The sequence below is a fragment of the Pelecanus crispus genome, chromosome 4 (genome assembly GCF_030463565.1).
Source record: "Pelecanus crispus isolate bPelCri1 chromosome 4, bPelCri1.pri, whole genome shotgun sequence".
In the NCBI taxonomy this organism is placed as follows: Eukaryota; Metazoa; Chordata; class Aves; order Pelecaniformes; family Pelecanidae; genus Pelecanus; species Pelecanus crispus.
Window position 1 is genome coordinate 3,836,385 of NC_134646.1, and position 22,875 is coordinate 3,859,259.

A 22,875-nucleotide genomic window follows, 5' to 3' on the forward strand; every position below is an offset into this window, starting at 1 on the left:
GCCACCCCTGGTCTCATCAGCAGGGCCACACCTGCCTGGTCACTGTGGCATGGCCAACTCTGCCTGGCCACATCTGGAGGTGACATCCACAGGGCCACACAGGTCCCTGGGCCTCCCCCAGGGAAGGTATGAGATTTGGGGTGACAGTGAGAGCAGAGGACATATGGCCAGCGAGAGGTCCCTTTTTGGAGATACCTTCCGCCAGCCCTTCCCCGTTCCTGCTGGAGAACAAACACCATTGCCTCTGGTGACATCTGCCCTGGAGCTCCAGCTCTTTTAAAATCTCTTTAAAATGCTTTTTCTCCCCAGTTTTATCCAGCTAGGAAGGATGGAGACCATTTTCTTTTGGGGGGGCACAAGGATTTTTGCTGCCTGATCCCCGCCTTTGCCCGCCCCCCCAGGATGAAGCCCCAGCTCCTTTTGGGTGGCCCCATGTCACACCCTGACACCAGCCACCCGTTTCCCCGCTCTTGCCCAAGTCCCCGCCGTCCCTGCCAGAGCTTTGCAACATTTCTCCGGCGGTTTAATACACCCTGCCTGCTTCCGGGGGGCCAGGGCTGGGCTCTCCACGCGCCACCGGCTGGGAGCCGAGGTGGCCACGAGCCAAGGGGCCGGCAGTACCGGCACGCCGGAGCTTGCGGCTGGGATTTTTTTGGCTGGCCGGGACCACGGGAGCTCGCTCACCCCCTGGCCGGTGGCCAAATGGCATGGCTGGGCGGCCGCCAGCGCTCGCATTAATAGCTGCCAGCTTGCGGTTTGAGGTCACCCGTTCTTTCCAGTCTTTCATTTCCCGCCCCTTATTTCACGCCTGTAATGACGGCGAGCGGGCAGCAGCCCTGCCACCCCTCCCTGCCTGCACTTTTCTTTGCCGGGCGAAGCTCTTTGGCTTTCCCTGCGAGCGGGACAGCATCAGCTCATGGCACCGCATCCCTACTGAGCATCCCCAAGTGCCGGGAGGGGACGTGCCGGCATCCTGGGGGACACCTTCACCCCCACGGGGCTCTCCTCCTCCTCGGGACATCGCTCGGGGGACCAGAAACATCCTCCCAGACACCTCAAGGCAAAAAAAAAAAAAAAAACCAACCCCAAGGCCAGCGTGCAGAAGGCTTGCGCCAAGGCACAGCCCCTCGCAAAATAATTTGTAGCTGCCGTCATTCCCTGCCAAAGGTTTTGGGAGGGTGTTTTATTAGTAGCTCGCTAGGAATAAATCTGCCTTTTCATAACACGCCGGCCGGGGATAAATAATTTTGGGGAGGTGAGGCTGGGCTCCGGCCACTCGCCCTCCATCCCTTTGGGGAGGGGAACGCCCGGAGCCCCGCTGGGAAACCGGGAGGGTGGGATGGGTATGGGGACTTGGGGGGGGGGGGGGATATCCCCTTTCGCTCCCCAAATCCCCCAGCGACAGCGGGGCGAGGCATCTGCTCGACGCCTCCTGCGCTCGCAGGCGGTGCCCGGGCGTGGCTAAGGCGTGGGGGGGACACGCGTGGGGGGGGGGGGACACACGAGTGGGGAGGGGGGACACGCGTGGGTGGGGGGGACACACATGCGTGGGGGGGGGGGATGGGGACCCCCCGGACCGCCAAGGGATGCCTCCGGTGGGGTAGGAGCCGGGCAGCTGGAGGAAGAGGAGGAGGGGGAGGAGGAGGGCGGTGGTGCCGGCAGCGGCCGCCCCCGTCCCGCCGCGGCCCGCCCCCCCGCAGCCGCCGGGCACCGGGGCAGGCGGCGGCGGCGGCGCGAATGGAGGCGGCGGCGGCGGCCCCGGGCGGCGGCCCCGGTACCCTGCTGCTCTGCCTGGCCCTCGCCTCCGGTAAGCACGGGGGTCCCCCTGCCCCGGCCCGCTCCCCGGGCTGCCCCTAGCCCGGCTGGATGCACCCCGGGGCCGGCCGGGTGCTCCCCCCCCCCCGCCCGGTGCCACCCCCCCGGTCCGGCCCCGGCCCCGTTCTCTCTCTGTCCCAGCCCGGGCTGGTCCCGGTGTTGCCGCTGTCCCATCCCGCTGCTTCCCGGTCCCACGCCGGTGATCCTCTGCCTACCTGCCAGTCCCATCCCGGTGCTTCCCGGTCCCATCCTGGTGCTTCCCGGTCCCAACCCGCTGCTTCCCAGTCCCACGCCGGTGATCCTCCACCTGCTCGGTCCCACGCCGGTGATCCTCTGCCTACCTGCCAGTCCCATCCCGGTGCTTCCCGGTCCCATCCTGGTGCTTCCCGGTCCCAACCCGCTGCTTCCCAGTCCCACGCCGGTGATCCTCCACCTGCTTCCCAGTCCCATCCCAGTGCCTCCCAGTCCCACACCGGTGATCCTACACCTGCCTCCCGGTCCTGTCCCGGTGCTTCCCAGTCCCATCCCAGTGATTCTCCACCTGCCTCCCGGTCCCATCCCAGTGCTTCCCAGTCCCATCCCGGTGATCCTCCACCTGCCTCCCAGTCCCGTCCCGCTGCTCCTCTGTAGTCTGTCCTGGTGCTACCCCATCCCATCCCGCTGATCCCCTCTTCCCCGCCCCATCCCATGCCGTTCCTGTCCCATCCCAGTGCTCGCCGTGCCCACCTTGGTGTTTCTCCAGTCCCATCCCAGTGACTCCCTGTGTCTCCCGGACAATCCCATCCCAGTCCTTCCGCCATGCCCAGCCTGGTGGTTACCCAGTCCCCTGTGCACCCCATGCTTCCCTGCACCCATCCCAATGCTCCCCCATGTGCCCCCACTTCCCATCCTGGTGCTCCCCACCATCCCGGTGCTCCCCGACACCCATGCCAGCTTGGCTCTGAATCCCCAAATCCCCCGGGGCCAGGACGGGGCCGAGGTGTCCCGGCTGGACCCTGGAGTGGGGCTGGGATGCTTTTACCACCTGGTGATGGGACCGCTGCTCATGGATGCCCAAAAACCTGTGTTTGCCCGGCAGCGCCGGGGAAGGGGGGGGAGCCAGTACCTGTTTGGCAAGCGCACGTGTCCCCATCTTAGTTCCTAAGTGTGTGGGAAGCGGGCAAAGCAGGCAGCTGCCTGCTCAGGGCTGGCACGAGATAACCACAGGTGAGGCTGAACATCAGCCGGGCTTGGCGATACCCGCCCCGGCAGAGAGTGCCAGCCCCAGGATTTCGGGGGAGCCTTCCCCTCCGCCGGCAGCAGTTTGGGTTTGGCCCTTCGGTAGGGCTGGTGACAGCGCTCGGCAAAACCTGCCAAACCTGTGCTGGCAGGAGGAAATCGCGGGTGGCCGACCCGTTTTGGGGGCTGGGGTGCCCATCAGGCCAGGCAATGCTCTGGGCGGTCGCTCTCCTGCGATTTGGGCTTTCCCAGGGGAGCGTGGCAGGGTGTTACGGCAAAATAATCCTGTGTTTGGGATGCTTTCCTGGGTTATCTCCAGCTGCTCGGGAAAGGATGCAGCCTTAGATAGCAGAGCCAGGCTCTCCGGGCATCAAAGAGATGAGGCTGTTTTGCACCCACAGCTCCCGGGTGCTGAGATCTGGGTGTCGGGGGGGGCACCCCCCCTCCCCAAACTGGCAGTGCCACCGGGGCAATCCTCGCCAAGGGGCTGCCAGCCGAGAGGATGCCAAAACTCTGCATCTGGTTGCAATAAGGGTGGGGATCTCGTCTTGGTGGGGAATCTTTCCATGCTGAGCTGCAAACTCGGTCACCGGGGGTGAAGTCAGCCTCCCGCCCGCAGCTGGTTCATGGGGAGGGGGGGGGGGCCAGCCGCCCCATGGCTCATTCCCTGGCTCCCACCGGGCAGCTCCCACCCCGCTGCCTGAGCCGGACCGGGCAGTGGGATGCATCCCCTCCCCGCCAGGTTTTTTTGGCCAGGGAGGGGATGCTCGCCGATGGGGAAACCCCGGCGGAGGCTCAGCTCCGGCCTCGCCGCAGCGCTGTTACCCAAAGCACGTCGTTAGCGCAGCGGTGGCTATATATAGTCAGGAGGGACGCGTGTGCTGGGAACGTCTCCGCTGTGGGACGGGGGGGGACACCGGAGGCTTGGCCGGGCAGCCCCCCGCCGCTGCTGCCAGGGTGCCGAGGGGCCGGATGGGAAAAAAAATTGGGTACCGGGGGACGAGGCTGCCAGGGCTCGGCTGCCCAAACTTCCCCCCTCCCCAGGAGGCCTCGACATGGCCGAGCGGCAAAGTGCACCCACTCGGGATGGAAACACCCCCCCGGCTCGGCGTGCCACCCCCACGGGAGCCACCCAGCACTCTGCCCCATCAGGCAGGACCTGTCCCCGCTCCCCTGGGTGCCACCGTGGCGGGGTAATCCCTGGGGAGGGCCGGGCTGGGAGCAGGGCCGTGCTGAGTCAGTGCTGGTATGCCAGCGATCCGGTTACTGCCATCGTGACGTGCGGGCGCTGAGCCGGCCCTTGGCTTCGTCCCGTGGTCACGGCGAGCGTGGTCGCCCCTTTCCCGGCTCGGTTCGTGCCGGACATCCCGTGCCCCGGTGCAGCAACGAGCGATGGTGCAAATGGGGATTTAGGGCTTGCACGCTGGAAGCAACTGGGCTTTGGTGGGTGCTGAATCGCAGCGCTGACGCCTCCTCGCTCCCACGGCCAGCGCATTTTTTCGGTGGCCCTGACACCCAGGCTCTTCAAAAAGGGCGGTGCGGCGAGCTGGGCCTCCCTGGGGATCCCTCCCTGCATCCTCCCCGGGGCAAAGGGGCTGCTGGCTGCCTGCGGGCAGGGCTGTGCCCCCCAAAACCCGCCCCGCTGGCTCCAAGACCCCCCGTGCTGGGGCGTTGGTGGGCGGAGGAGGCAGGCAGGGACCGGCTTTCCCTTCTCCTCGCCCCTGGGGAAAAACTGATGCTGCCAGGGAAGGGGGGCCATGGGCGCAGCTGCAGAGCCCTTTGCCGGTCCCCTCCCTGCGGCAAGGGCTGGGAGAGCGGCTGCGGTGGGGCGGCGGTGGTGATGCCGGGGCTCTGGCCGGGCTCCCCCCGCTCCGAGCCGCCTCCGCTGCATTTCAGGTTTGGCGTTTTTCAGTCGCGTGGGCGCCGACGCCAACATCACCGCCGGTCACGGCACGGAGGGGCTCACCTGCGACGCGGCCGAGAGCTGCACGGGTAAGGCGGCAGTGCCGGGGCGAGGAGGGAGCCGGCGGCGTTGGACGGGAGCTGGATGGTGTGGGGGAGAGGGCCGGGATGGAGGACACGCAGGGTGTTTTGTCTAGCGTAGCTGCATGGCGTCCATGGAGCTGGGAAGCGGCCAGGACCGGCACGGCACGGCCAAGGACACGTGTGCCAGTGGCTCTTTGCAGCTGGCCGGGCTCGGGCCGGCCGTGGAGATGGACCAGCTCCAGGATGCCGCCGCCGAGCCGAACCGTAACCCCCGTGGCGGGGGAATTTCTTTGTCCTTGTCACCCCTAGGGAACGCGACGCAGCGGAGGCAGCAAGGTCACTTCTCCAGGTGCCCGGAGGAGTACAAGCACTACTGCGTCAAAGGGAGATGCCGCTTCCTCGTAGCCGAAAAGGCGCCGGCTTGCGTGTAAGCCACCGCCGGCGGGGACGCAGCGGCACGGCGGGGGGGAGGATGTCGTGCCCGTCTTCGCCGGGCAAGCGGGAGGAGGGGGGCACGGGCACTGCGGCGGTTTTTCGGACCCCCCCCTCTGCCTCCCCTGTGCCGCGGGGCAGGTGCGAGCGAGGCTACACAGGGGCTCGCTGCGAGAGAGTGGACATCTTCTACCTGCGAGGCGACCGGGGCCAGATCGTGATCATCTCCTTGATCGCCGCCATCGTCACCCTCATCATCCTCATCATCAGCGCCTGCATCTGCAGTCAGTACGTGGCCGGGGCGGGGATGGGGCGGGAAGGGGCAGCCCCGGATTGGGAGGGAATCCTGCCCGCCTCCGCCGGCTTGGGGCAGGTGGAATTTGGGCTGCCCTGTTCGGGTGGGCCACATCCTCTGAGGGTGCTGGGAGGCGCGCGGGGCATCGCTTCGGGGCTGAAAACCACGTGCGATCCCATCCCGAGCTTCTGCGAGGTGAAAGCAGAGGGAGGCGGAGCAGCAGCGCGGCTGCCATGCCTCATTCTGCTTGTTTTGTTTTGTTTTGTTTTAATTATCGCCCCCTCCCCCCCCCCCCCTTTGCCTCAAGCCACTGTCGGAAGCAGCGTAGGAAGAGAAAGGCGGAAGAGATGGAGACGTTAAACAAGAATTTGCCTTCCAAAAGCGAGGACGTGCTGGAGACGGGCATCGCGTGAAGGTGCGCGGGGCCGGGGCGGGTCGGCCCAGCCCGGGGTGACGGGAGATCCCCCGTTTGGGGCGGCAGCTGAGGCCGAAGGCCTCCCCTCTCTTCGCAGGAGCTCCAGGTACCTGCGGGCGGGTCCCGGACGGCGGCACCGGCTGGCTCGATGGGCGAGGGCTAAAAGAACGGCTTGAATAAAGGGGTGACGGAAAGGTGTCCGCGTGTCGCCATGGTCCTTGCAGGCCCCCCTCGCCATCACCGCCCCCATCAGCGGCGGGGATCAGGCCCAGCCGTGCCCCCGCGCTGCCCAAATTCCCCCCCCCCCCGCCAGCCCGTGCTGCACCAGCGCCATTTTCCCTGCTTCCCAAAATGCAGGAGGGGGCTGGCCTTTCCCCCCGCCGCCCACAGCCCCGGCCAGGCCCAACGGGGCACGGGAAAGATCGCACCGGTACCGGGGGCAAAATAGAGGGGCTGCGGTGCCGCCCCGCGTCCGCCAGGGGGCGTTGCGCCCGACGGTACTGCCCCCGCCCCCCGCGCGCGTCCGCCAGGGGGCGCCGCAGTGCGGGGCAGGTGCGCGGCGGCCCCCGAGGCTTCAAAACCCCGCCGCGGCCGCTAGGGGGCGCCGCCGTCGCACTTCCGCCCGCACCGGTCCCGCGGCGGCGGCGGGAGCGGGGTCCCGGGGTCCTGGCTCTCGGGGTCCCGGCTCCCGGCGGCCCTGCCGGGCTCGGGGCCCGGCTCCCGGCGGCCCAAGGGCCGTGCTGGGGTTGGTTCCCCGCCGTGGCTGCTCCCGGTGCCGCCGCCGCGTCTCCCTGCCCGGGCTCGAACGGGCACCGGCGCCGCCGGTTGTCCGGCTGTCCCGTCTCCCCGGGGCTCCTCCGCGGCGGCTCCGGTCGCGGCTCTCCCGGGCCCGGTGCGGGGCGGCCGCAGCCGGCGGGCGGGAACCGGGGGCGACGCCGTCTCCCGGGCGGCCTCGGGGTGCCGGGACGGGGCCGGGCGGGGGAAAGCGGGAAAACCGGGGGGGGGGGGAAACGGCGGAAACCCGGGGCCCAGCTGGGCGGACCGGGGCCGTTTTCTCCCTTCTCCCCGTGCTGGCGGGCTCCGGTGCGGGAGCGGGGGCACCGGGCGCTGCCCGTGAGGGGCTGCCCGGGGCTGGGGGGCCCTGCCTGCCCCCGGGGCCGGACCCCCGGTTCTGGGCTGGCGGCTGCGGCCGGGACCGCGGGGGACCCTGCCCGCGCTGGCAGCCGCAGGTGAGTGCGGGCTCCGTTTCCCTCTCCCCGGTGCCCCGGGGGTGCCCGGCTGGGCCCCGGCGACTTTCCCGGCGGGTTCTGACCCCCTGGGGTCCCCTCCCGGGGGGGGCAGCGGCCGCAGCTCGGCCCGGGGGTCCCCGGCAGCTCCCGGTTTCCACCACGGGATCAGCCCTGCTCGAACCGGGACCCAGCGGCCGGTCGTGGGGGCTCCGCACTCTGCGTCCCCCGCCCGGTCCCGGGGGCAGGCGGGGACCCGGCGGGGCTGGGGGTCTCCCGGGGGGGCCGGTGACCCCTCCCGCCGCCGGGCTCCCTCCTCCCGCCGCAGGCACCGGTCGCGTTCTTCTCCCCGGCGGGACGGGGCCCTCGGCCCGGGGCAGCTGGGGCCGGTGAGTGCGGGAGCTGCGGCGGGGGGGACCGGTTGCCACCGGGCTTCGGCTCTGCCCAGCGGCATCCCCGCCGGCGGTGCCCGGGGGCCGGGGCTTGGGGGCGGCTCCGGGCCCTGCGCGAAGCCTAGCTTTGACCGAAACCCTTCTTTTTCAGCTCAAAACGCGCTGCGGAGGGAGCAGAGGCCGCTGCAGGGACCTGCCCCGGCTCCTGCAGCCCCGTCGGTGAGGTGGTGGAGCCGGCCCGGCCAGGCACGGGCAGCGACAGCCGCTCCAGTTCCTCGGGAGGTGTTGGCGACAGGCGACGCCGTGCCGACAGCCGCGCGAGGAGCGCGGCCCTGAGATGGCGAGTGCCAGGGGATGCCGGGCCCGGTGAGGGGAGAGCCGCGGGGCTGCGCGGTGGGGCCGGAGCGCGGTTTTGTGCCGGGGGCTTTGCCCCTCGTCCTGCCGGCGGGGCGGGCGGCAGGCACCGTACCCCAGCAGGGCTCCCCTGGGGCCTTGGGGGGGCTGTTTGTGGGTACAGGCGAGGCCCTGGGGTGCCCCATGGTTCCCATCCCCGCAGCCCACCCTGAGGTGGGGCTGGGCCGCGGCTGCACGAGGCATTTGGGGAGGTGGCAGTGGGGGCCTGGCCCAGACCCCCCCAGCACGGGCAGTCGCTCTGTGCCGGTTTCAGCCAGGCCCTGGCTCTCATGGGCAGAAATGGGACATTGCTGGTGTCCTGTCTCCATCTCTCCCTCCCCTCCCGTTTCGGGTGCGCAGCCGAAAGCACCGGCGAGGGGCCGGGCGGAGCTGCCCGTGCCCTGACTGTGCCACATCTCTCCCTGTGCAGGGACGGACGGACAGAGGAGCCCCAGGAAGAAGCCAGGCTGCCTGTGCCCACCCGGAGACGCTGCTGGGAATGTACGGCTTGAGGTCAGTTGTTTGGGCCCCCATTTGGGTTTTTTTGGTTGGTTTGTTGGGTTGGGCCCTGTTTGTTTCAGGCCCCGCTCCAGTTTCAGCTCCAGCTCGTTGATGGCTTCCCCTGTTTTGTTTCAGGGCACTGTTTCTGTACCCATTTGTTCCTGCTCTGGTTTCAGCTGCAGCTCCTGGACAGCTCTGCCCAGGTTGGTTGTTTCTTCCCCTCTTTTTTTTCTGTTCCAGCTCGCTGTTTCTGCACCCGTTTTTCAGGTCCAGTTTGTGGATGACCCCAGTTGGTTTTGGCTGCAGCTCGTTTCCATCTCTGTCTCCAGCCCCTGACACCTTGTGCTTGTTGAACCAATCTCGGCTTTTGGCGAGGTCGTAAATCAATCACTGTCACAACGTGCATATGAATATGACCTGTCATAGCTGTACGGGGTCCCAGTGTGGACTCATAACTATTCCGGTGGTTGTACACATCTCAAATAAAGAGCTGGACACGCGAAAACGGTGTGAAAAGTGCCTTTCGCCCCAGAGACTATCTCAGACGTTTAATTCGGCCTGGTGCATGCCAGCCTCCCAAACTTTGGGGAGCAACGCGACCGGGCCCCCACCTCCGGCGGGGGCCCACGCACCCTGCCCACCCCCCTCCCACCCGTGCCCCAAAGCCCTCCCCCCACAGCCCTGGCCACCCCAGCACCCCCCACCTCCCCGCACCCCGGGTTTGGGCCCGGGAACAGCCAACGGGGGCTGCGTTCCCCAGCCCAAACGTGAAGGATTCGGCCCCTGCTCCGGCCCAGCCCCGGGAGCCCCTCGCTGGCCCCGCACACGCAGGCCCGGGGCTCCCTGCTCACCCCCGGCAAACGCCCGGCTCGCTCGGGGCCAAAGTCCGGAGCCGGGGCCGAGCCCCCAACCCCCCCGGTGCCGGGCCGGGTCGGGACGGGCCCGCAGCCCCGGCGGGGCCGGGCGGTGCTTGGGAACGGGACGGGGGCACCCGCGGGGCGGCACCGGCCCCGGGGGCCGCGGGCGGCTCGGGCGAGGACGGGGGGCGCCGGGCTCCGGCCCTCGGGGCTTTATTCCCCGGCGCCCCGAGCCCCGACGCGGAGCCCACGCCGACGCCCAGCAACCGGCCCCGGCTCCCACCCGCCCCCGCCCCGACGAGCCCCGGGGCCGCCGCCGCGCTCGGACGTGGCCCCTCCCGCGCTCCCCGCTCTCGTTCCCCGCTCCCGGCCCCGGGCCGAGCCCCCCGCGCCTCACCTGGCCCCGCCGGGGGAGCCCGGCCCGGCCGCTGCCGCCCCGGGGCCGCGGGCGGCGCCACGGGGGGGACCGGGGGGGGGGGGGGGGGGGGGGGGGGGGCGGCGGCGGCCGCCGGGGCTCAAATCTGCTCGGCCGCGCCCCGCGCAGGCGCACCCCGGCCCCGCCCCGCCCCGCGCACCTGGGCCCGCCGCGCCCCGCGCAGGCGCACTGGGCCCCGCCCGCACCTGTGCAGGCCCCGCCCCGCGCAGGCGCACTGGGCCCCGCCCCCGCACCTGTGCAGGCCCCGCCCCGCGCAGGCGCACTGGGCCCCGCCCCCGCACCTGTGCAGGCCCCGCCCCGCGCACGCGCACTGGGCCCCGCCCCCGTGCACCTGCGCCGGGCCCCGCCCCGCGCCCCGCCCCCACAGGCACCGCCTCTTCCGCCGCCAGAGCCCGGCCGGCCCCGACCGTGGCGGACGCCGGTACCGGGGCGTGGGGACGGAGCCCGGCCCGGGGCTGCGCGGAGCCCGGGGCGGTGAGGCCGGGGCCGGGGCCGAGCCTCGCGGGCGCACGGGGCCGGAGGAGCGCGGCAGCTTCGGGTCCGGTCTGGCCTCTCCCGAGCCCCGGAGCCCCGAGCCCGGCCTCGCCGTCCCCGTCCCGGCGCCGCGGGCAGGAGGAGCCGCGCTCCGGGGCTGGGCCCGGGCGGGGAGCGGGGACCGGCGGCCGAAGCCCCGCGTTCCTTCCTTGCGCTGCCCGCGGCTCCGGGCGCGGTCCCCGACGGTGCCGGTATCACGGAACCGGCACAGGCCGCTCTGCGCAGGCCCCCAATAAAGGCTGGAGACCGGCGCTGGGGCTGCCCGGGTCCCGCCTGCCCGGGTCCATCAGCACCGGCCAGGGAGGGCCCAGCCCGACGCCGTGGGGCCGGGGCTCTGCTGCCAGACCCCGCAGCAGCAACCGGCGCCGGTTCGAGACCCCGGGCTCCGCTCAGGGCCCTTGTCCCGGCCCGGCGCTGGCCCAAGGGGCCTCGCTTCGAGCCCCCACAGCTGCAGCACCGAGTCCCGGGGCCCGGCGGGGCCGGGCCATGGCGGCTCCATTCCAAACCCTAAAGCTGCCCAAGTGAGCCTGGGGCTGGGCCCCAACAAGGCAGGAACTGGTGCTGCCCCCAGCCCCAAAACACAGCACACAGGGGCTCCTGCCAAGGCCTCAAAGGGGCCCAGCTGAGCCGGGTTTCACCCTCCCAAAATGCAGCACCTGGGCTCTGCTCCACAGCCCTAACACAGCCAACTGGCACCAGTTCTGAGCCCCAACAACCCCAGGCTTGGTGTCTGTTGCTGAGCCCCATCTCCTCCCCACCAAAACACAGGGCTTGGTCTCCTTTTCTGAGCCCGAAACCTGGCTCCAAAAACACAGGACTTTTTTAGTCTCTGAGCCCAAAAAAACCACAGGACTTTATGAGTTGCAGGGCCCTAGAACTGGCCAAATGAGCCTGGTACCAAGCCCCCAAAACACAGGACTTCTTAGGCTCTGTTTTCAAACACTGACATGCAGGACTTAGGCTCTTTTTTTTCCAAGACCTTAAACTGTCCACATGAGCCTGGTTTCACACTCCCAAAATGCAGGACTTAGGCTCTTGCTTCTGAGCCCAAATAAATGCATGACTTCTTAGTGTGTGTTTCAGAGCCCTACAACTGGCCAAATGAGCCTGGTACTGAGCCCCCAGAAACTCAGGACTTAGTCTCTGTTGTACATGCACGACTTACACTCTGTTTCTGAGCCCCAAAACGCAGGGCTTGGTCTCTGTTTTCAAGACCTTAAACTGCACACATGAGCCTGGTTTCGCCCTCCCAAAATGCAGCACTTGGGCTCTGCTCCACAGCCCTAACACGGCCAACCGGGACCAGTTCCGAGCCCCAACAGCCCAGGACTTGGTGTCTGTTGCTGAGCCCCATCTCCTCCCCACCAAAACACAGGGCTTGGTCTCAATTTCTGAGCCCTAAACCTGGTCAAATGAGCCTGGCTCCAAAAACGCAGGACTTAGTCTCTGTTTCTGAGACTGAAAAAACACATAACTTTATTAGTATGAGTTGCAGGGCCCTACAACTGGCCAAATGAGCCTGGTATCAAGCCCCCAAAACACAGGACTTCTTAGGCTCTGTTGTTCAAACACTGACACAAAGGACTCAGGCTGTTTCTGAGCCCCAACACACAGGGTTTGGGCTCTGTTTTCAAGACCTTAAACTGCCCAGCTGGGCCTGGTTTCACACTCCCAATATGCAGGACTTGGGCTCTGTTGTTCAAGCACTGACACGCAGCACTCAGGTTGTTTCTGAGCCCCAAACGCAGGGCTTGGTCTCCGTTTTCAAGATGTGAAGGTGCCCGGCTCAGCCGCATCCGGGGTGCCCGTTTCCGAGCCCCCAAACCCACACGGCTTGGTCTCTGCCTTCCCAGCTGGGTGCGGGACCCCAGCAGCCGCTCTCACGGCCGGCAAACGGGGGACCCGGCCCCTGAGCCCCGGCCCGCGGCTGCAAACCCCTCGGCTCTGTCTCTGCCCCAGGAGCCGCTTTCTCCGCGGAGCCCCCCGAGCTCCTTCTCCCTCTCGCCGGCCCAGCTCCTGCTGCCTGAAAACCCCGAGCCGGGCCCGCTTCGGAGCCCCGCAGCACCCCCGGGACGGGCTGAGCCCCAGAACAGGCCCCGAGCCGGGTGTCCGTCTCCCCGCACCCCCCACCCCGTCTCCGCTGCCCAGCCCCAAAACCGGTCCCAGCTCCGGGCCCCCCCGGTGCCGTGTCGGGACGGGCCCCCAGCCCCCGCGGGGCCGGGCGGTGCTTGGGAACGGGACGGGGGCACCCGCGGGGCGGCACCGGCCCCGGGGGCCGCGGGCGGCTCGGGCGAGGACGGGGGGCGCCGGGCTCCGGCCCTCGGGGCTTTATTCCCCGGCGCCCCGAGCCTCGACGCTCCTCCGAGCCCCGGCCCCGCTCGCCCGCACACCCCGCCCCGGGGCCGCCCCGCCGCGGCCTCGGCCCCGCTCCCCGCTCCTCACCTGGGGCGGGCGGACACCGCCCCACGGCTCCGAGCGCCCGGGGCTCCCGGCGCGGGGCCGGGTCCAGCTCCCCGACGCCCGCGGAGCCGCCGCAGCCCCCGCCCGGGGACCGGACCCGGCCCGGCGGAGCCCCGGGAGCAGGCGGGGGGAAGATGGCGGCCGGAAGATGGCGGACAGAGGATGGCGGCCGCCGAGGGCCAAAACTCCCCTCGCCCCGCTCCGCGCAGGTGCTCTGGGGCCCCGCCCCGCCCGGGGGCGGGCTCTGCCGGCGGGGCGGGGCGTGATTGGAGCGGGGAGTGGCTGGTGGGCGGGGCGTCCGTTCGGCCGCCGGGTCCTAGCGCCCGTCCGCGCCGAGGGCGCTGCGGGTCAAGCCCGGCTGTGTCACCGGGGCTGTGGGAAGAGCCGCCCACGGGGGACCGCCGCCTCCCGAGGGAGAGCGCAAGGCCGAGGCGCACGGCCCCAAGCCCCCGCGGTCCCTGCCCCGCCGCTCGGCCCGGCTCTAGCGACCTCCGCCCGGCAGCCGCGCAGGCGCCGTGGCCGGGCAGCGCTGTCATGGCGGAGAAGGTGCAGAAGAGGTGAGTCCCGGCCCCCACCCACCCACCGCATCCCCCCGTAACTGCTCCCCTCACAGACCCCACTCCGTTCCCGCAGCGTGAAGATCGCTCCGGGGGCCGTGGTGTGCGTGGAGAGCGAGATCCGCGGGGACGTGACCATCGGTAAGGCCCCGGCCCCTCTGCCCGCCCCGGGGGGTGCCGCGGCCGTGGGGTGACGCTGGGCTGTCCCTCGGCAGGGCCCAGGACGGTCATCCACCCCAAGGCCCGGATCATCGCCGAAGCCGGGCCGATCGTCATCGGGGAAGGCAACCTGATCGAGGAGCAGGCGCTCATCATCAACGGGTGGGTGAGGAGATGGGCGCCGCGCAGGGGGGGCCGTCCCCAGCCCCGCACCTCATTTCGGGGGAGCCAGCACCCCCGAGGGGGTCCTTATCCAGCCCCGCACCTCATTTCGGGGGAGCCAGCACCCCCGAGGGGGTCCTTATCCAGCCCCGCACCTCATTTCGGGGGAGCCAGCACCCCCGAGGGGGTCCTTATCCAGCCCCGCACCTCATTTCGGGGGAGCCAGCACCCCCGAGGAGGTGCTTCCCGAGCCCTGCACCTCATTTTGGGGGAACCAACACCCCCGAGGGGGTCCTTCCCCATCTCATTTCAGGGGAGCCAACACCCCTGAGGGGGTCCATATCCAGCCCCGCACCTCATTTCAGGGGAACCAACACCCCCGAGGGGGTCCGTATCCAGCCCCGCACCTCATTTCAGGGGAACCAACAACCCCAAGGGGGTCCTTATCCAGCCCTGCATCTCATTTTGGGGGAACCAGCACCCCCGAGGGGGTCCTTCCCCATCTCATTTCGGGGGAACCAACACCCCCGAGGGGTCCTTCCCCATCTCATTTCGGGGGAACCAACACCCCCGAGGGGGTCCGTATCCAGCCCTGCATCTCATTTCAGGGGAACCAACACCCCCAAGGGGGTCCTTCCCCATCTCATTTCAGGGGGACCAACACCCCTGACCCTCCCAGCACAGTTTTGCCGTGAACGGTGTCCCTCAGAGCCGGAGCCGGATGGGGAGAGCGTTGGTTTGGGGTCCTGCAGTGGAGTTCCCGGTGCGGGTTTTGCAGAGGGTTGGTGGTGTGGCGAGATATCTCAACACAGATCCCCACATCCGTCTTCTCAAACATGAGCTTGTGCTTACAGCTCTTTAAGGAGCAGGGCATTAGCTCAAAAACTGTGAGGAGGTAGAATTAAAAAAAAAAAAAACCACACCACAAATTTTCATGCCTTTGCGTATGTGCGTGGCACTACGGCTAGGGACGAAGTCCTCCCTCAGTGAATCCTTTTCCAGCTGACTGAGGAGAAAGGATCCTAAATCCTGAGAATGAGAGACCCTGTCCAAGAGCAAGCAGCCTCAAAGCCCTGACAGCCTAGCTGGGTGGGATGGGATATACGTGACTTCAAAAAAATCGAGCTGCCAAACAGGACAGTATCTTTGTCATCTCAAAACTTGACATACATTCTTCCGTCTTGCAGGTACCCAGAAAATATTACGCCAGAGACTGAAGAGGTGGAGCCCAAACCCATGGTCATTGGCACCAACAATGTTTTTGAAGTTGGGTGTTGTATCCTTGCCGCGCGGCGAGGCGGACCGTCCGATGTGCCGCGCTTTCGGGTCGCTACAAGGGGAAGCATGCGTGGGCTCTGGCGGGGTTGAAACAGCCCAGGGCTATTTAAGGTGTGGGGTGTTGGTTTGAAAATGGCGTCGGGGTTTATCTTTTGAAACAAGAGCAAAATATTTGACAATTTTCTTTAACGCGGACCCGTAGATTCCCAAGCAATGAAGGTGGGAGATAACAATGTCATCGAATCCAAAGGTAAGTCTCGGTTTATCGTCTTGGCCCTTGTGAGATTTTGCTCTTGTAGACGCCAGGAACCGCAGAGGATCGCACGGTGTTGTCTGGCTGTTGCTGTGGCGCCGAGCAGCCTGCGATGTTGATGTTTGGTGGTGCGGGGTTTAACCGCAGCGTGGGCACGACTCTCATGGGGATTCCTCTCTCTCTGGCAGCGTTTGTCGGCAGGAACGTGATCCTGACAAGCGGCTGCATCATCGGGGCCTGCTGTAACGTCAACACCTACGAGGTGATCCCCGAAAACACCGTCATCTACGGGGCCGACTGCCTCCGCCGCGTCCAGACCGAGCGGCCGCAGGTGGGTGCGACGCACGGGTGACACCGCACCGTCACCTTCCCGTCCTCCGCAGGCCACTTCTGACCTCCCCCTGCCTCTGTTTCCAGCCCCAGACGCTGCAGCTAGATTTCCTGATGAAGATCTTGCCAAACTACCATCACCTGAAGAAGACCACCAAGGCCACGTCCACTCCCGTCAAGAGCTGAGCGCTTTCTGCCCGCCGTGGTGGCCGACCGGGGGTTTCGTCTGGTCCGGTGAAGCACTACGCACGGCCCCGGAAGGCGGCCGGTCTCCGTGTCCCTCGTTCCATCTTTTTAAAAAAAAAAAAAAAAAAAAACCGTCTTGCTTATTTGTGTTAATTTATATTCCGCCAAGCATCTCGGGCTGGCTTTGGATCCGTTCTCTCTCATGCACTAACTCTGTTGCATGCCCTTTGTTTTGGGAATAAAATGACACCTGCTTTTCTGTCCAGCGGGGATGGTGCTCCTTTTTTGGGTCAGGTAACGCCACAGGGGTGCCGTACCCTGCTCCTACCGGGACTGGCATCGCCTCGGAGCCGGTGTCCCTGGGGCCATCCCTTGGGCTCCAGATCCTTCCCCAATTTGCCGGCAGAGGGAGATGGGCCCACGCCCGGGGAGAGCCGGGCTCCTCGGAAGGAGGGGTGCCCTGGCCCCACACCCCCAAATCCATGCGGATTGTGGGGTGGGAAAGGCTCCAGGGCCGGTGCTGCCCTCTCTCCCTGGCCCCCAAAGGCTGCCTCCTGCTCGGCTTCCCTCCCAGAGCATCCGGAGCGGAGCCGAAGCTCCTCCGCTCGTCAGCCGTCCTGGTGAGCTTCGGACATGTCCGCGCTTCCCAGCCGGCCCCTGAGATTCCCCAGGGATGTTGTTCGCAACTTCCCCTTCTATCCTAGTACAACACAGCCCGACGGTTTGGTCTCGGCGCGGAAGGAAATTGCTGTCGGAGCAGAAATTCCTGTAGGAAAGAGGGAGAGAGAGCATCAGCGACCGCCTGCGGAGAAACGCCAAGTACCAGCTGGGCTGCAGGGCGTGGGGTTTTTGATTTGGGACAGGGGCAGGGGGTTGGGGTGGGACAGGCCAAGGCACAAAAACGGTGCAGCGCCCACCGGAGCCGATGGGATTTTTCTCCCCGCAACAGAACGCGGGGATACTAAAAATAAAAAAACCCACCGTTTTGTGGCTTTGCGATTCCAACCCGGGGTCTGGCGCTGCTGGGAAACTGCAGCTCTTCCCCAAAGCCGAGTCCAAATAAGGGCTGCGAATATTGTCCCGGCCGCCGCCGCCTCGCCAGCCCACCCGAGCAACCCCAGCCAAAACATTTTGCGGAGATGCCCACGGAGGGGGAAAACAATGGGAGAGGAAACAACGTCTCTCCAACTTTCCCCCCCCGCCGCCGATGAAAGATAAGGCAATCTTTTGCTGGGAATTTACCCCAAAAGCAAAAGGCTCCAGCAGATTTGGGTAACTAGATGGGTCCCTGCGCTTTAGATTCCCTCTCGGGGCCACCTGCCCTTGTAGCCAGACGCTTCCCGCTCCCCCCCGAAATCCAGCTGGCACGGCTCGGTTCCATCTCCCTCCCAGCACGAGAGGTTCTGCTCTGTAAATCACCGCTGCGGGGAGGCTGGAAACCCTCTGCTCCAAGCCGCTGGCAGGGCTGAGTCCGTCGGGGCAGCCGGCAGGATACGCAGGCAGCTGCCCGCAGATCTCTTTTGGCCACTGAGTCGCAGAAAAGCGAGCCGTGACCTTAAAGGCCCGTTCGGTACAAGCCCTCTGCCATCGGCAGGATGCCCTCGGCGTCACCTCCGGTCCCCCTCGTGTTGTGCGTGGGCAGCATCTGCTCTGGACATGGCCGCTGCTCGAACGCTTTTCCCTCCGAGGGTCTCCGTCACGCTGCTCCGGAGCCGAGCGCAGCCCTGCCGGGACCACGGCCCCCATCCGTGGGGGACGTCGCAGGGCTGGGGTCAACCCAAAACCGGGAGACCAAAATGAAGCGAGCAGGGTGGAAGGTCCGGCGCAGGCTGACCTAAAGCCCAGCCGAAACAGGGAGCGGGGTGGGAGCCTAAATGCAGCCCTGGGGGCCAGGCGGGGAGGGGGCGTGGGTGGCGGAGGGCCCAGGTGGGGCTGTTTGGGGCGATGAGCCCCCCCCCGGCCCCCCGCTCCTGCCCGCGGCGAGGGCAGAGGGGTGGGCAGGGCCGGCACGCTGCCGCGGGGACCCCTGCTCTAAATGTCACCTCCCTCCCCGCGCGGCCAGCCCCCCGTACCCCATCCCACGGCCAGCCCTGCATCCCCCCCATCCTGTGCCCGCGGTCCCCAGCGCTGTCCCCTCCTCTGCCCCACAGCCCTGCTGCGGCCATGGCCCTGGGACCCCTGTCCCGTGTCCCCAGTTTTGCGTTTTGTGTCCCCAGGACTGTGCCCAGTGTCCCCAGCCTGTGTTCTCTGTCCCCAACACTGTGTCCCCAACCTTGTGTCCTGTGGCCCCCAACCCTGTGTCCCCAACCCTGTGTCCACAACCTTGTGTCCTGTGGCCCCCAACCCTGTGTCCTGTGTCCCCAACCCCGTGTCCCCAACCTTGTGTCCTGTGGCCCCCAACCCTGTGTCCTGTGTCCCCAACCCCGTGTCCCCAACCTTGTGTCCTGTGGCCCCCAACCCTGTGTCCCCAACCCTGTGTCCACAACCTTGTGTCCTGTGGCCCCCAACCCTGTGTCCCCAACCCTGTGTCCTGTGGCCCCCAACCCTGTGTCCCCAACCTTGTGTCCCCAACCTTGTGTCCTGTGTCCCCAACCCTGTGTCCCCAACCCTCTGTCCCCAACCTTGTGTCCTGTGGCCCCCAACCCTGTGTCCCCAACCCTCTGTCCCCAACCTTGTGTCCTGTGGCCCCCAACCCTGTGTCCCCAACCCTCTGTCCCCAACCTTGTGTCCCCAACCTTGTGTCCTGTGTCCCCAACCCTGTGTCCCCAACCTTGTGTCCTCTGGCCCCCAACCCTGTGTCCCCAACCTTGTGTCCCCAACCCTGTGTCCCCAACCTTGTGTCCTCTGTCCCCAACCCTGTGTCCCCAACCTTGTGTCCCCAACCTTGTGTCCTGTGGCTCCCAACCCTGTGTCCCCAACCTTGTGTCCTGTGGCCCCCAACCCTGTGTCCCCAACCCTCTGTCCCCAACCTTGTGCCCTGTGGCCCCCAACCCTGTGTCCCCAACCCTCTGTCCCCAACCTTGTGTCCTGTGTCCCCCAACCCTGTGTCCCCAACCCTGTGTCCACAACCTTGTGTCCAGTGGCCCCAACCCTGTGTCCCCAACCCTGTGTCCCCAACCTTGTGTCCTGTGGCCCCCAACCCTGTGTCCCCAACCCTGTGTCCTGTGTCCCCAACCCTGTGTCCCCAACCCTCTGTCCCCAACCTTGTGTCCTGTGGCCCCCAACCCTGTGTCCCCAACCTTGTGTCCCCAACCTTGTGTCCTGTGGCCCCCAACCCTGTGTCCCCAACCTTGTGTCCCCAACCCTGTGTCCCGTATCCCCAACCCTGTGTCCCCAACCTTGTGTCCCCAACCTTGTGTCCTGTGTCCCCAACCCTGTGTCCCCAACCTTGTGTCCTCTGGCCCCCAACCCTGTGTCCCCAACCTTGTGTCCCCAACCCTGTGTCCCCAACCTTGTGTCCTCTGTCCCCAACCCTGTGTCCCCAACCCTGTGTCCCCAACCTTGTGTCCTGTGGCTCCCAACCCTGTGTCCCCAACCTTGTGTCCTGTGTCCCCAACCCTGTGTCCCCAACCCTCTGTCCCCAACCTTGTGTCCTGTGGCCCCCAACCCTGTGTCCCCAACCCTCTGTCCCCAACCTTGTGTCCTGTGGCCCCCAACCCTGTGTCCCCAACCCTCTGTCCCCAACCTTGTGCCCTGTGGCCCCCAACCCTGTGTCCCCAACCCTGTGTCCCCAACCTTGTGTCCTGTGTCCCCCAACCCTGTGTCCCCAACCCTGTGTCCACAACCTTGTGTCCTGTGGCCCCCAACCCTGTGTCCCCAACCCTGTGTCCCCAACCTTGTGTCCTGTGGCTCCCAACCCTGTGTCCCCAACCCTGTGTCCTGTGGCCCCCAACCCTGTGTCCCCAACCTTGTGTCCCCAACCTTGTGTCCTGTGTCCCCAACCCTGTGTCCCCAACCCTCTGTCCCCAACCTTGTGTCCTGTGGCCCCCAACCCTCTGTCCCCAACCTTGTGTCCTGTGGCCCCCAACCCTGTGTCCCCAACCTTGTGTCCCCAACCCTGTGTCCCGTATCCCCAACCCTGTGTCCCCAACCTTGTGTCCCCAACCTTGTGTCCTGTGTCCCCAACCCTGTGTCCCCAACCTTGTGTCCTCTGGCCCCCAACCCTGTGTCCCCAACCTTGTGTCCCCAACCCTGTGTCCCCAACCTTGTGTCCTCTGTCCCCAACCCTGTGTCCCCAACCTTGTGTCCCCAACCTTGTGTCCTGTGGCTCCCAACCCTGTGTCCCCAACCTTGTGTCCTCTGGCCCCAACCCTGTGTCCCCAACCCTCTGTCCCCAACCTTGTGTCCTGTGGCCCCCAACCCTGTGGCCCCCAACCCTGTGTCCCCAACCTTGTGTCCTGTGGCCCCCAACCCTGTGTCCCCAACCCTCTGTCCCCAACCTTGTGTCCTGTGGCCCCCAACCCTGTGTCCCCAACCCTGTGTCCCCAACCTTGTGTCCTGTGTCCCCCAACCCTGTGTCCCCAACCCTCTGTCCCCAACCCTGTGTCCTGTGGCCCCCAACCCTGTGTCCCCAACCCTGTGTCCCCAACCCTGTGTCCTGTGGCCCCCAACCCTGTGGCCCCCAACCCTGTGTCCCCAACCTTGTGTCCTGTGGCCCCCAACCCTGTGTCCCCAACCTTGTGTCCTGTGGCCCCCAACCTTGTGTCCACAACCTTGTGTCCTGTGGCCCCCAACCCTGTGTCCCCAACCTTGTGTCCTGTGGCCCCCAACCCTGTGGCCCCAACCCTGTGTCCCCAACCCTGTGTCCCATATCCCCAACCCTGTGTCCCCAACCTTGTGTCCTGTGGCCCCCAGCCCTGTGTCCCGTGTCCCCAGCCTTGTGTCCTGTACCCCCAACCCTGTGTCCTGTATCCCCAACCCTGTGTCCAGTGTCCCCAGCCTGTGTCCCCATCCTTCTGTCCTGTGGCCCCCAGCCTTGTGTCCCGAGTCCCCAGCCTTGTGCCCTGTGTCCCCGGGACTGTGGTCATCTCCCAAGCCGCATGTCTTGTGTCCCTGGCCTTGTGTCCCGTGTCCCTGGGACTGTGTCCCGCGTCCCCAGCCTCATGTCCTGTATTCCCAATCCTGTGTCCCGTGTCCCCAGCCTTCTTTCCCGTGTCCCCAGCCTGTCCCCAGCCTTCTGTCCTGTACCCCCAACCCTATGTCCTGTGTCCCCAGCCCTGTGTCCTGTGTCCCCAACCCCATGTCCTGTATTCCCAAGCCTGTGTCTCATGTCCCCAGCCTTTTTTCCCGTGTCCCCATCCTTCTGTCCTGTACCCCCAACCCTATGTCCCCAGCCTTCGGTCCCGTGTCCCCAGCCTTGTCCTGTGTCCCCAACCCTGTGTCCTGTATTCCCAATCCTCTGTCCCATCTCCCAAGCCTTTTGTCCTGTACCTCCAACCCTGTGCCCTGTACCCCCAACCCTGTAACCCGTGCCCCCAGCCTTCTGTCCCATGTCCCCAGCCTTGTGTCCTTTATCCCCAACCCTATGTCCTGTGTCCCCAACCCTATGTCCCATGCCCCCAGCTTTCTGTCCCATGTCCCCAGCCTTGTGTCCTTTATCCCCAACCCTAGGTCGTGTGTCCCCAGCTTTTTATCCCGTGTCCCCAGCCTTTTGTCCTGTACCCCCAACCCTGTGCCCCCAGCCTTGTGTCCTGCGTCCCGAACCCCGTGTCCTGTATTCCCAAACTTGTGTCCTGTGTCCCCAGCCTTGTGTCCTGCACCCTCCACCCTGTGCCCTGTACCCCCAACCCTGTACCCTGTACCCCCAGCCTTCTGTCCCGTGTCCCCAGCCTTTCGTCCTGTACCCCCAACCCTGTGCCCCCAGCCTTGTGTCCCGTGTCCCCAGCCTTGTGTCCTCCATCCCCAACCCCGTGTCCTGTATTCCCAAACTTGTGTCCCGTGTCCCCAGCCTTCTTTCCTGTGTCCCCAGCCTTGTGCCCTGTACCCCCAACCCTGTGTCCCCAGCCTTGTGCCCTGTACCTTCAACCCTGTGCCCTGTACCCCCAACCCTGTGTCCCCAGCCTTGTGCCCTGTACCCCCAACCCTGTGCCCTGTACCCCAACCCCGTGCCCCCAGCCTTCTGTCCTGTGTCCCCAACCCTATGTCCCGTGTCCCCAGCCTTTTGCCCTGTACCCCCAACCCTGTGTCCCCAACCCTGTGCCCTGTACCCCAACCCTGTGCCCCCAGCCTTCTGTCCTGTGTCCCCAACCCTATGTCCCGTGTCCCCAGCCTTTTGTCCTGTACCCCCAACCCTGTGTCCCCAACCCTGTGTCCTGTACCCCCAACCCTGTGCCCCCAGCCTTGTGCCCTGTACCCCCAACCCCGTGCCCCATGCCCCCAGCCTTCTGTCCCGTGTCCCCAGCCCTATGTCCCGTGTCCCCAGCCTTTCTTCCTGTACCCCCAACCCTGTGCCCCCAGCCTTGTGCCCTGTGTCCCCAACCCTGTGCCCTGTACCCCAACCCCGTGCCCCCAGCCTTCTGTCCTGTGTCCCCAACCCTATGTCCCGTGCCCCCAGCCTTCTGTCCTGTGTCCCCAACCCTATGTCCCGTGTCCCCAGCCTTTTGTCCTGTGTCCCCAACCCTGTGTCCCCAACCCTGTGCCCTGTACCCCAACCCCGTGCCCCCAGCCTTCTGTCCCGTGTCCCCAGCCCTATGTCCTGTGTCCCCAGCCCTATGTCCCGTGTCCCCAGCCTTTTGTCCTGTCCCCCACCCCCGTGCTCCGTCCCCCCACCCCCCTCCCCCCAACCCTCCGCCCCACCCCCCCCTTCCCCCATCCCTCCCCCCGTGCCCCGCGCCCCCAGCCCTCCCCCCTCAACCCCGCTCCCCTCCATCCCCCCCCGCTCCCCTTCCCTCCCTCCCCCTCCGCCCCGGTCCCTCCCCCGGTCCCCACCGCCCCGCCCCGCTCCCGTCCCCCGTCCCCCGTCCCCCCCGCCCCGCCGCTGCCCGCCGGCGG

At 66.8% G+C, this 22,875-nt stretch overlaps 2 protein-coding genes across 2 annotated transcripts; both read left to right on the plus strand.

Annotated features, from left to right (window-relative positions):
- Positions 1-1,737: 1,737 nt before the first annotated feature.
- On the plus strand, positions 1,738-6,159 carry BTC (betacellulin). The gene is made up of 5 exons (XM_075709749.1): positions 1,738-1,807; positions 4,930-5,025; positions 5,329-5,446; positions 5,593-5,739; positions 6,054-6,159. The coding sequence occupies exons 1-5, from the start codon at positions 1,738-1,740 to the stop codon at positions 6,157-6,159; spliced, it is 537 nt and encodes a 178-aa protein (XP_075565864.1).
- Positions 6,160-13,479: 7,320 nt separating this feature from the next.
- On the plus strand, positions 13,480-15,912 carry DCTN6 (dynactin subunit 6). Its single transcript, XM_075709461.1, has 7 exons — positions 13,480-13,517; positions 13,594-13,658; positions 13,733-13,838; positions 15,026-15,114; positions 15,319-15,366; positions 15,558-15,700; positions 15,787-15,912. Exons 1-7 carry the CDS (start codon positions 13,495-13,497, stop codon positions 15,883-15,885), a joined length of 573 nt encoding a protein of 190 aa, XP_075565576.1. The 5' UTR covers positions 13,480-13,494; the 3' UTR covers positions 15,886-15,912.
- Positions 15,913-22,875: the final 6,963 nt, after the last annotated feature.